Source organism: Chenopodium album, chromosome 1, assembly GCF_948465745.1.
Source record: "Chenopodium album chromosome 1, dcCheAlbu1.1, whole genome shotgun sequence".
Taxonomy (NCBI): Eukaryota; Viridiplantae; Streptophyta; class Magnoliopsida; order Caryophyllales; family Amaranthaceae; genus Chenopodium; species Chenopodium album.
The window spans coordinates 2,305,748-2,317,124 of NC_137834.1; the positions used below are offsets into that span (position 1 = coordinate 2,305,748).

The 11,377-nt window shown below is 36.5% G+C and overlaps 2 protein-coding genes across 3 annotated transcripts; one reads left to right on the forward strand and one right to left on the reverse strand.

Moving 5' to 3' along the window:
- Positions 1-136: 136 nt before the first annotated feature.
- LOC145627799 (protein MEI2-like 4) lies at positions 137-7,253 on the reverse strand. 2 transcript variants are annotated; one of them, XM_081680203.1, is made up of 13 exons: positions 6,555-7,253; positions 4,832-5,155; positions 4,189-4,622; positions 3,894-4,052; positions 3,673-3,789; positions 3,404-3,555; positions 3,146-3,216; positions 2,666-3,058; positions 1,884-2,520; positions 1,606-1,690; positions 1,416-1,484; positions 1,133-1,312; positions 137-778 (listed from the first exon to the last, which is right to left on the reverse strand). In XM_081680203.1, the coding sequence occupies exons 1-13, from the start codon at positions 6,664-6,666 to the stop codon at positions 620-622; spliced, it is 2,892 nt and encodes a 963-aa protein (XP_081536329.1). In that variant the 5' UTR covers positions 6,667-7,253; the 3' UTR covers positions 137-619. The 2 variants fall into 2 exon arrangements, with proteins under 2 accessions (XP_081536329.1, XP_081536290.1); XM_081680164.1 differs by having other exon boundaries at positions 2,666-3,073.
- Positions 7,254-10,519: 3,266 nt separating this feature from the next.
- Positions 10,520-11,377, forward strand: LOC145555342 (uncharacterized). The gene has a single exon (XM_081642721.1). The coding sequence runs from the start codon at positions 10,520-10,522 to the stop codon at positions 11,375-11,377; it is 858 nt and encodes a 285-aa protein (XP_081498847.1).

Genomic DNA, 11,377 nt, shown 5'->3' on the forward strand with positions numbered 1-11,377 from the left:
ATGTTAGGCCAAATTGCTGCTGAAAATGCATTTGTTGATGACTAATGCACTTGATCGCAACATTTAGATACAAAAGTGAGGAATCATAGAATATGCAACATTGCAAGCACATCTTGGCAGCAGTTGCATGAAACAATAAAATCAAAATTTTCAAATTAAAAGTCTTTTCATAAATTTACCCTCGGAAGGGTATAATGACAAGAATGTCAACATACAAAGTTAAAAATAGGAAAATCAGTAAAAGGAGTTCAGCCCAGGAAACCTTCTCCCAGCTGCTGTAGAGCTCTCTTCTATCTTCACCACTTATATACACCTACGGAGTATATATTTACGAATACAGTGTATTTATAAGACTCAACACCAATCAAAATTTTGAAGCTCCAGTTGTTGCTCCATTTACTAACTCTCCTCGTAATTACATGCACCGAGAGCAAATTCTCTCAACGCGTATAGTTAGATTAATCTTATTATTGTTGATATTAATCATGCAAAGACTGCATGACCAGTGCCTCACCTCACTCCTTTGGTCTATTTATGCACATCCTTTTCTTAATTTCTCCCTCTTCATCCTCACCGTTTCCTCCGTATAACACTTTTAACTTTGAGTTTAGTTCACTGCTCAATCTGATTCCTTTCCCGAGCTTGAAGATGATTCTCCACAAGTATATTCTTCCTTGCTAACAACATTAGGAGGGCTCTCTAGTTGATTTTCCTCATTATTGCAGGATCTTGATTTACCAGGTCTAGATCTAATGTTAACACCCATGGGAAACGGCACCTGTAAATTTTTTTTTTTTAAAAAAAAAAAAAAACAGGAATCAGGGAAACGATGCAGGGTTACAGAATCACCCACCCATCACAAATAAAATATACTTCGTACCATGTATCACCAACAGGATCAACATCAATTATTAAATTATTAACCCAATGTAGTTGAAGAGGCTTTGTAAAATGGGACAACATTACTGCAAGTCTGCAACTATAATTGTATACAATGGTAATATGTATTATAGGTTTTTTTTTTTTTTTTTGTCTGTGTGTGTAAAAAAAATAGAGAGAAAAAGAAAGAGGAGCAAAATAAGTCAAGAGTTGGTAATATATTTGCTCGATGATAGCTTGGCGATGCTCATACCTGATCACCAGCATTGGTGCCATCGCTGTGGAAAAGAATAGGTCTGCATCGCTTGTCCTCATTCATTAAGCTAGAATTCTGAAAATGAGCAACAAGAGCAGCTTTCCCTTGTATGCGAGCATAAGCAAGTGATGCAACCTTTTCACTGTTGAACTTTTCCCATTTCTTCCCATTTAATGTCTGCCCATTTCAAACTTTCAGGTCAAAATACACTCAGAAGTGAGCAAAAAATGAAAATTTTGAATTAACAAGCCACTAGTTAAGAGTTGAAAAGAAAACAAACCTCATAGCATGAGATGATATGGCTAGGATCAATCATGTTGATAAAGGCATAACCCACATTGCACTTGTTCTGCATAAAATGAGGATAGGTGTTAAGGAAAGTACAGTCCACACAGAGTATAACAAAAGGTAAATCTCGTTTAGGTCCTGTCTACACATAATAGATAGTCACCGGATAAAAGTAAACTTGCCTTAAAATCAATTGGTAAATAGATAAAGTCATAAGTTCCACGGTGGCGTTCATCAATGGCAGCCATAAGCATCTTGGATGTATATCTACAAACACGTAAAACGTGGTAGGGAGCAAATACAATCAAACATGAAAAATGTCAAATTTAAGAAACTAAAAGCAATTCACTAGGATTGATTCAATTAGTCCATTGACTCCATTCCATTTTTGTGGGATATATGGCATAAAAAGATTAATTATATAGTAATTTAATTCACTTAAAAAGGAAATTCTACGTACTTGTTAGGAATATTCTTTATCATAAGAGTGGTTCGATTGTCTTCCCCCCGCCTAATGCGGTCGAGATCAAGTTCATATAGTTTCTTGTTGTCAGCTTGAGCGGAAGAGCCATCACTTCTATTTCTTCTAGCACGTTCAACAGGATGTTCAAATGAGCCTGCCATGTTCATCTGGTTCCTGGGGGGATAAATCATGCCTCTTTGATGATGGGAATTCAGAACATTTCTAGAAGAGATTGGTAAATCCAAGGTGTTTCCACCGACATGAGGAAATAAATTATGAGGAACAAAATCCATGTGGTGCAGAGGGCTGCCTGAAAGTCTCATATTCCCTAATGGACCCTGGTGGAAGCCAGATGCTTCAGGCGACCCCCCTGGATAAGAATTTTGCCTATCCCAAAGAGAGTAGTTAACAGCTGGTGCCGATCCCACATGATGGGGTTGAATTGAGTTCAGCATATGAGATGGTGATCTAGTGAATCCATGAAGCTGATGTTGGTTTTGAGGACTACAAATCCCATTTGATTGCGAAGGGGAGTTTGGCCACCCGAAAGCTGGAGGTTGGTGGTGATTAGTATTACTCCACATGAAATGATGCCCGGGAAGAGATCCGCTCGCATTCCCAGATGTGGAAAAACCTAACAGAATAAAAGGTACAGTATAAAGAGTTTAGACATCCATCTGATTGATCTTAACTAAAATAAGTAAATTTCATTCTGTACATGCCTAGATTGACTAAGGGATGTTCACAAAGGAGATGCAAAAATCTCAAAACACACATACCGTTACACATTTCGACATTTGAGCTTATTCGGCCCAAGTGATTATTCTCAACCAGGGAACTAACAATAGCAGGCACGTAACCGTCAGAATTGCAAGAAACACTATTAGCTAAACCATCACTATACTTTGGAACTGAGCAAGGATAAAGAGTTGGCAAGCCTCGAAAATCATAATTTACTTGGCTAGCTAACTTTCCAGACTCAGAGAGCCCAGCTTGATAGCTTCCTGATTCAGCTCTGAGAAGGGATGGTAAGCCATTGGGGACACTAGAAGAGATTTCATGACGAGCAGAATTATCTATGAATGAACCCAGAGTTGCCTGTATGCCGGCACTTGTAACACAACTAGCATCGCTTTCCATGCTAATAGAGCTGATGGAGCTGCTTGAAATCCCTGAAAATAATGTTTCTAACATTTAATGATTAGAGTATCACCCCTTCACATTTAACCAACACAGAACAAGTAAGAAAGTTTCCTTACCAGCACTACTTTGCTGTACATGAATACCGGATTCCTCTTGCTCCATATCTGGGGGCAATGGTTGCATTAAACTGCATAAAGTGGAATAAAAATCAAAAGAAAATAAAAGCTCAAAGAGAAAGGGAGAGAAATTGGCAACATGCTACTGAAACGTAGGTTTCAGAAATTTTGTATTATACTTCGTAACATGAATTTTTGCTTCAGCAAAATTGTGGAATTATACTCAGACTCTGCAGAGAAATCTTTAAAACTTGATACCTTCGTCTTGCTCCCCCAGGACGACTTGGCTCAACCTTTATCTTCTTACCAGCAATATCACTTTTGTCCAATGCACAGAGAGCTTCATCAGCAGCTCTGACATCATAGAATTCTACAAACTTTTGGTTACTTCTGTGTGGGATTTCCCGTATCTGTGGTACATAAAATGAATTTGTTATATAATGCCCATTTGAAAGTGGTACTTGTGCACTGAAGAACATCAGACACTAAAAGTGTTAGCATGTGCAAAAAATAACTGACATACTTACCTCCTTAACCTCTCCATAAGCACCAAAAATCTGACGAATATCATCGATTGTAACAGAAGCATCAAGGTTAGATACCACTAGAGTTCCTTGGTTTACATCCTTATCTGAAGGATTGTCCTAAACAAATCAATCATGGGGAGGAGCATGAGTGTATTCCAATTTGATAACTCTACTGAAAGCCAAGTCAAATGCATGAAAAGCTGAAAATAAATAATTATTACCTTTGGGATTGAGTAATGTATATCAAGCCTCCTTCGTCTCAAAGGCTTATTTTGAAGTGCCTTCATTGCATTCCTTGCTGCTCTGATGTCAAAGTATGAAATCATAACAAAACCCCTATGTTTGCAAGCTGTATACAGGGTGCGGATATCTCCATATTGCTGCAAGTTTAGGACAAACAATTAGATTAACAATCCTCTGTCAAATTTCACAACTGCAAAATCGAGACAAGAACATAATTAATTTGACTACATTCCAATCATCGCAAGTGATAAACAAAAAAACTCCTACACCTACCTCAAAGAGAGCCTGCAACTCGGAATCTTCAACATTGCTATTAATGTTTCTCACAAACAAAGTGCGGTACGGATGTTCTCCATAAGGATGTTCCCCATTAAAAGAGATACTAGTTCCAGTGAGTTGTCCGTTAAAGCTGCAAGGAAATTCAGAATTCCTTTGTACTGCAGATGATGTATCATCTCCTAAATCCATCCCTCCAACACTATTAAAAAGGTCCAAATCTTCTTTGTCATCCTCTCCTCTTAGTTGAATCTTACTTTCAATCCCATCAACAACAACTCCAGAGAGCAATTCATCATCATCAGGAAGCAGATTTCCTATGGTCTGGGCCTCAATTTCCTCAAGGGACTGAAAAGGTTCTTCCTCCTCATAGTGCGAGGCAACAGTATCAACAGAGTGACCATGGAAGTCGTCATTTGAGGATAGTTGCACTATAAAAATGAATTAAGAAACATTGAGAACAGATTAGTCATTCAGCACAGAGGAGCATGACAATCACCAGTTCACCATATAACAGTGTCATGGGAATTTGAGCTAATATAAGAAAATCAAAATGAAGTAACTGTGAGGGAGAATCACATAGCAGAAAAGTTAAGTTTTAGCATCTTCTCATGTAAGGGGGGAAAATAAAGACACTTACACTTTCTGGTAAACATCTCAGACATTGAACTTGAAAATAGCCCATTTTCATAGTGAGAAATTGTGTTATTCTTCTCCCATGACTGTTGTGCATTAGGATTTGATCTAGCGACAGGATTAAGGTCCATAGAACTCCACAAATTCAAGGACCGACTAAGAGCTCTTTCTGCTCCCACTGCATGTCTTTGCAAACTAAAGCTGACCGTCTGTTCAAGATTTTCATGACCATTGGTTGCTAGAGAATCCACATGTACTAGTTTCTCTAAAGGTGATCCAGCAACAGGAACCCCGCATGAAATGCCAGCAATTGCATCTGTCTTCATACCTGCAAAATTTATAGTGGAAAAAACATCATTTCTCCAACAATAATTTCAGGTTTCTTAAGTACATACAGAGAAGAATGAAATCAAACCAAGCTGATGATAAAAAGGAGGGATCATATAGAGACAAGCAATCACATCCTACTTTGCTGGCCGAAAGCATGGATTCACAGCATGTTTAGCATAGTGTTTATGTGGTGGATTTGGAATCAAATTTGAGTTTCCACTACTTGAATCTGTTTGGATAGCACAATAAGAGGGAAAGGAAAGGGAGAGGGGAGGCCGGGAGGTAGAGCTCTATTTTCCTTCAATATCCTCCCATTTTAGAGGAATGATGTTTATCAAAAATGGAGGTTTCCCTCCCCCAATGCCTTATCCAAACAAAGTGTTAATGCTTGTTGTCATAGATGAGGTAGCACAATCCATTTCCCGAAGGTAACTATTACCACTTTTCATAACCTTTCTCAACTCCCAACGGTAACAAAAATGTTTCCCTCCTTAATCCCGAATTTTTAATACAGAGTACTAGGAATCCATTCCCCTTGTCTAGAACAAATAATGGTAACACTTACATTATCCTATTATTCATAAATAAGTAAAGCATACCCTTTCTCCTTCTTATATTCATACCAAACATGCACTTACAAAATAATCTTTGAACTTAAGTATACATAGCACTTACATGGTCTGATTTACAAATTCCATTGAAAATGTATTCTTTCATTAACAATAAAATGTTTCACTTTGTTTATTTCCTTAAAAATCCAACTATATGTGTGTTGGTTATAATCTAGTTTCCTAATCAATATTGGTTGATAAAAAGAAAATCCAAGGAAAGAAAATGAGCAATACATCAAGGTATGAGATGGCACACTCTATCACCATCAATTTCTCAATTCCGGGAAAAAAGAATGGATGACTAGTTGACTACTCCAATAAGGCATGACAGAATTCGTTATGTACATTGTCGCTCCATCTCTGCATACTATGCAATGACCATTAAAGAGCCTAATTTGCCTACATAAATACATAATTGAAAGAAATTCTTAATTCGTATGTAATTATTACCTTCAATAACAACTTTCCATACACAATTTCAGATAAAATTCAATGAGTATTACACTGCAAATATTACACAAGCAATTCTAAGCAATTCCTCCAAAACCATTCAAAAAATTCAAAATTTACTATAATCCCTTCAAAACCTTCAATAACTACCTTAATCTAATGATCTACACAACAATATTAAATACCCAACTTCACAAATTACATGATAATAATATTTTAAGAATCATAATTCATACTACTCCATATAATTCAATCTAATACAATATGCACATGTACATTCTAGTATATCTTTATATTAAAGAACTTGGTATTAAAAAAAAAATTAATAAGAATTACCAAAGTTATTGATGTTCCAGAATGGAGATTGTTTGTCGGCAGGAAATTGAGGATCCCCAGAAAAGTAAGGCGATGCAGACAAACCCTGCTGATCCATCATTTGAGACGGCATTTTTTCCCAGTTTTTGATAAAAATCAAAAAAAACCAATAACCCAATTCAATAAAATCACAACTTCCAATAATGAATTTCGGGAATAAAGAGAAACCAAAAAGACAGACAGAAAAATTAGAGAAGAAGAAAGAAAGAAATGTATGAATATATAAAAAAGAATAAATTACGGCAAAAGAAAAGGAAACTGGTTAAGAATTGCAGGAGGGGTGGAGGGATCTAGGTATCTGTGCCGTGCAACAACATCCAAAACAAAGGCTTTTGTTTGATGCCTTAACACTCTCTCTCCTCTTTCTTCTTCATCTCTTCTTTTCCCTGCATTGCACGTTAACTATACCTCCTTCCCTTCCTCCCCCTACCTGCTTTTCTTGTGTTATTTTATTGTATTTACGAAATGTTTGTAAGTCGAACAAATTTCTTTTTCTTCGCGCCAAAGGATATGCCCTCGCTCGCTCGCCTGCCTCCGCGAGGGGACGGGGGAGGGAGGGAGAGAGGGAAGAGTAGGTGGAGGTAGAAGAAAACCAAAGATTGGTTTTTCCAACTAAAATTATTATTATTAACTAATTATTTGGGGGAAATGGGATGTCGATTTTTTTTTATATATTGCGCGAAATCATCGTTTGGATCATGGAACACAGAAATCATGTAAGAGAGAGAATTCCCCTCCAAAAATTAAGTGTTTTTTTTAAAAAAAAAATGAATAAAATAAACTTCTCTAAAAACAACAAGGTGTGGAGAAAGAAGAGGGCACAAGATCCGTTGGTCAATTACTAGTATTTTTCTTTTTTCTTCTTCCTTCTTTCTTCTTTTGTACTTTTATATGAATTTTTTTTAAAAAAAAAAAAGGTGATTATTGGGCAGGTTCCAGCCGGGCCGAGACTGAAAAGATTATATCATTTCTTGGGCGAAATGCTATGTGCCTAAAACCATCCAAACTAGCCAGAGACCGGACCAAAAAAAATAACTAAAATTGCATAAATCGTATTCCTAAGCCCGCTTAAAAAAATTTAAAAATCGGATTGAGTCGGAAAAATTTGCCAAAATTCAAATTGGGCTCAGTTTGATCAAGTCTATTTTGACTAATTAATTATGAAGTTTTTTTTTTTACATAAAGGTAAACAAAGAAGTTAGGATAGTTTCTCTCAATATTGTACCCTAACTTATCTAAATAAATTAAACAAAAAATACTCCATTTAATAGTATAGATGAACGGATCAATATCTTTCTGAGCTTGCCAAAAATGGCTCAGAAAAGCAACATAGTCTGTAGTTATATTACCCCTCTCTATAAATGTAGCGCGAATGAATTGAAATGAGATTTCAAAATGGCTCCTTAACGTCTCCCATCAATAGCTGAATTTGCCACGAACATTCAGCATTTCCCTGTAAAATATTAATAATAAGTAAACTATCCCCCTTCTATGAACACCTTTGAAATATTATGGGCTTGCGCTAGAAGAAGATTGTTACAAAGGGTCGTAGCTTCTCTTAATCTCTTCCGCAATAAGCGGAGGACTCATTCCAAAATTAAAAGAGCGACTATAAACTTATTTCCCAAATGATCTCTTAGAGCAATGCCTAAATCCCTTCGACCATCCCGAACGAAACCATCAAAATTTATATTAATAACACCCAAGTGTGGGAGCAGCGCGACCAAGACAAACTAAACGAATACTCCTATGGGTAGGGCGAGAGCATGAGCATCCAAAGAGTCAAGAAAATAACTTATATTATCACATGTACAACAAGGAAGAGATTAAAGAATGTAAACAAACAAATTATTGGATATTTTTTTTCTGATTACTTTTATATACAGTTCATTTTACCTCTCATATCACTCTTAGAAATGCGTGTTTTAATGTTATGTTGCAAGCAAATGAAAAGAGGGAAAAAAAATCTGAGTCCAACTTATTTGAAGGAGGTTTTTTTGTAAAGTTATCTCAATTCTTTTCACTAAAAACCTTTAAAATATAACTTAAGCTATGTGCTTTTACAGTTTTACCCTAATTTATTTATTTATTTTTTAAAAAATGAGCATAATGAGTTATTATCTGCAAATTACTCACTAAAGAAAAAAAGGGTTAGTTGGACAATTATTAGACATATTATTTTTTACTAAATTTTTTGTAAACGCTAAGGCGGCTAATGTGTGCGATGCGCGTAGGGTACGGTGTTCGAAAATCGGTCTGGTCTTCGGGTATAGAAACTTATTTTCTGGTTTTCGGTCCGATCCGAAACCCTGTAAAAATCGGTCTTGGACCGAATCGGTATTTTGCTTAAAATTTTGCATGAAACCTTAAATAATGGTTAAGATTATCCTTAATAAGTTTAGAACACTTTAATTGTATGAGCTTTTTTGAAATAAATATACAAACGAAAAACGCTAAAATATAGTTTATCCTTTACCTTTTTCGAGTTTTCCATAAAGTTATTATAAATTTATAAATAAATTTCTTAAAGAGGTTCGGTTTGGGTTTTGGACCGATTCTTTCGGTCCAGGTTCAGTCCCAGCTTAATCAGTCTGGTCTTCAGTTCTTGAAATTATAATTTTTTATCTGGACCGGTATGGTCTTGGATCGATGACCAACCCTAGACGTGCGTGCCATACCTAGCCATGAATGTCCGGGGAACTCTTTCAACTTGGCCTTATGCCATAAATTAACTGTTTTTAGTTATCAATATTAAGGAAAAATATGTAAACAAATTTATTTAGGGGTATGAATGTTGGAACACTATTTGTAAGAATTCAAAAAAAGAGTTGTTACTCCGTATCATTAAACAAATAAGTAAACAAACTTTATTTTGAGCATATATGTCCGCACACTATTTATACAGAGTTTACTTGAGCTTTTTAAAATGTAGGGATTATCAAGAAGAAACGAGAGACCGATATGTTTATTTATAACCATACCTAAAGTGATAAGTGCTGACATTAAATCACTATTATACTGTTGTCAACTTCTTACAAATAAAAAATACAGTCAAAATTATTAGTGGCACCATCATCCTATTCTTCTATTATCAATATAAAACTTGGACATGGTAGAAAGATTGACATTATTCCCCTATGGACTTTTAGTACTAAATCAATTGACTAAATACACAATGGCTAACAAATTACCTAAAAAAGGCTGGTCCCTCAATCATTTTCCTAGCAGTTTTATCTTTCTCGTCACATTTTATTAGTGGTAGTATGAGCTTGAGTCTTTTATAGTTTACTAATTCTTTGATTGTTTTTGGGTTCCTTTTTAATAAAACAAAAACCACTAAACTAATGTTGATATCTCATAAAACAAGTTTTAATTTAAGAAAATTGACTTTATTACCAATTACAACTATAGATAACCTTCTTTTGAAAGGTCTTGCTATCGATTAATTCATGTTGATCTCTATCTTATTACAATCAAGCAAATCGATTGAAAATTGCCACATGTTGAATTTGTAGTGGCTCGTTTGAATAAAATTAAACAATCTCTCATATCTCACTTCCTCATCTACATAATTGCAACCACCACATGCACCATAACTGTTAAATATAGTATATATTGTAATTAGTCAAAGAAGATATTTGTTCCTAATATATCTTCTATAGTTGTCGTATATAGTGGAGTTAGTCAAAGTTGTTAGCTTTGTAATTATCCTAGCTTGAGTTAAGCCTATTATCAAGGCTGTAGTTGTGTATATATACGGTGATCCAATTGATCAGTATTCAAGGAAAACATTATCCAATCTTTCATGGTATCAGTTAGCCTAGGTTGCCTTCTTCTCTAAATTCCGCTGCGCCCTAGTGCTCTGTTCAGCCCACTTCTCTGTTTCTCCTTCCTTATCTTCTTCTTTTCTTCATCTCCTTTTCTCCATGGGTGATTCTAAATCATCTTTTCATCCGGCTCTTGCCGTCTCTAATATCAAGAGTGCTATTCCAATTACTCTTGAGATGAAAAACGTTCAATACTCTACGTGGGCGGAGTTGTTCAAAATTCACGCAAGATCACACAAATTCCTTCACCATATTATTCCTCCAGAAAAAGGCAAGGAAAAGGTTCCATTTACGGATGAGGAGAAGGAACTTTGGTCGACCTTGGATGCCGCGGTCATATCGTGGATCTATTCTACTATCTCTAATGACTTGTTGCAGACAATCATTGAACCCGACTCTACGGCCATGGATGCTTGGAATCGATTGCGAGATATATTCCAAGATAATGAACATTCCCGTGCCGTTGCTTTGGAGCAAAAATTCTCCACGACTGCTATGGAGGATTTCCCGAATGTGTCGGCTTACTGTCAACATCTTAAGTCCCTTGGAGATCAGTTAAAGAATGTTGGGGCACCGGTTTCGGACAGCCGTATGGTGTTGCAATTGGTAGGGGGTCTCACAAAAGCATACAGTGGTGTAGGTACGGTAATCCGGCAATCCGACCCTCTTCCTCCTTTTTACAAAGCTCGGTCAATGCTAATTTTGGAGGAGGCGGGTATGGCAAAGGAGGCAGCCATTGAGTCTGCCATGATTCACACTTCGCAAGACGATGTTTCGGAGAAGCACAGTCACTCGAAGGGGAAGCAGTCGGTTGGTCAGAACTCCGGCAACCGGAAAAACAACAACACCCGGAAGAATTCCGGTGGTGGCAGTCGCAACAACAGTGGTGGCAAGTCTGGTGGCCGAGGACAGAACGGGGGGAACTCCAACTCCAATGCTCCAACGTCTCAATGGTAG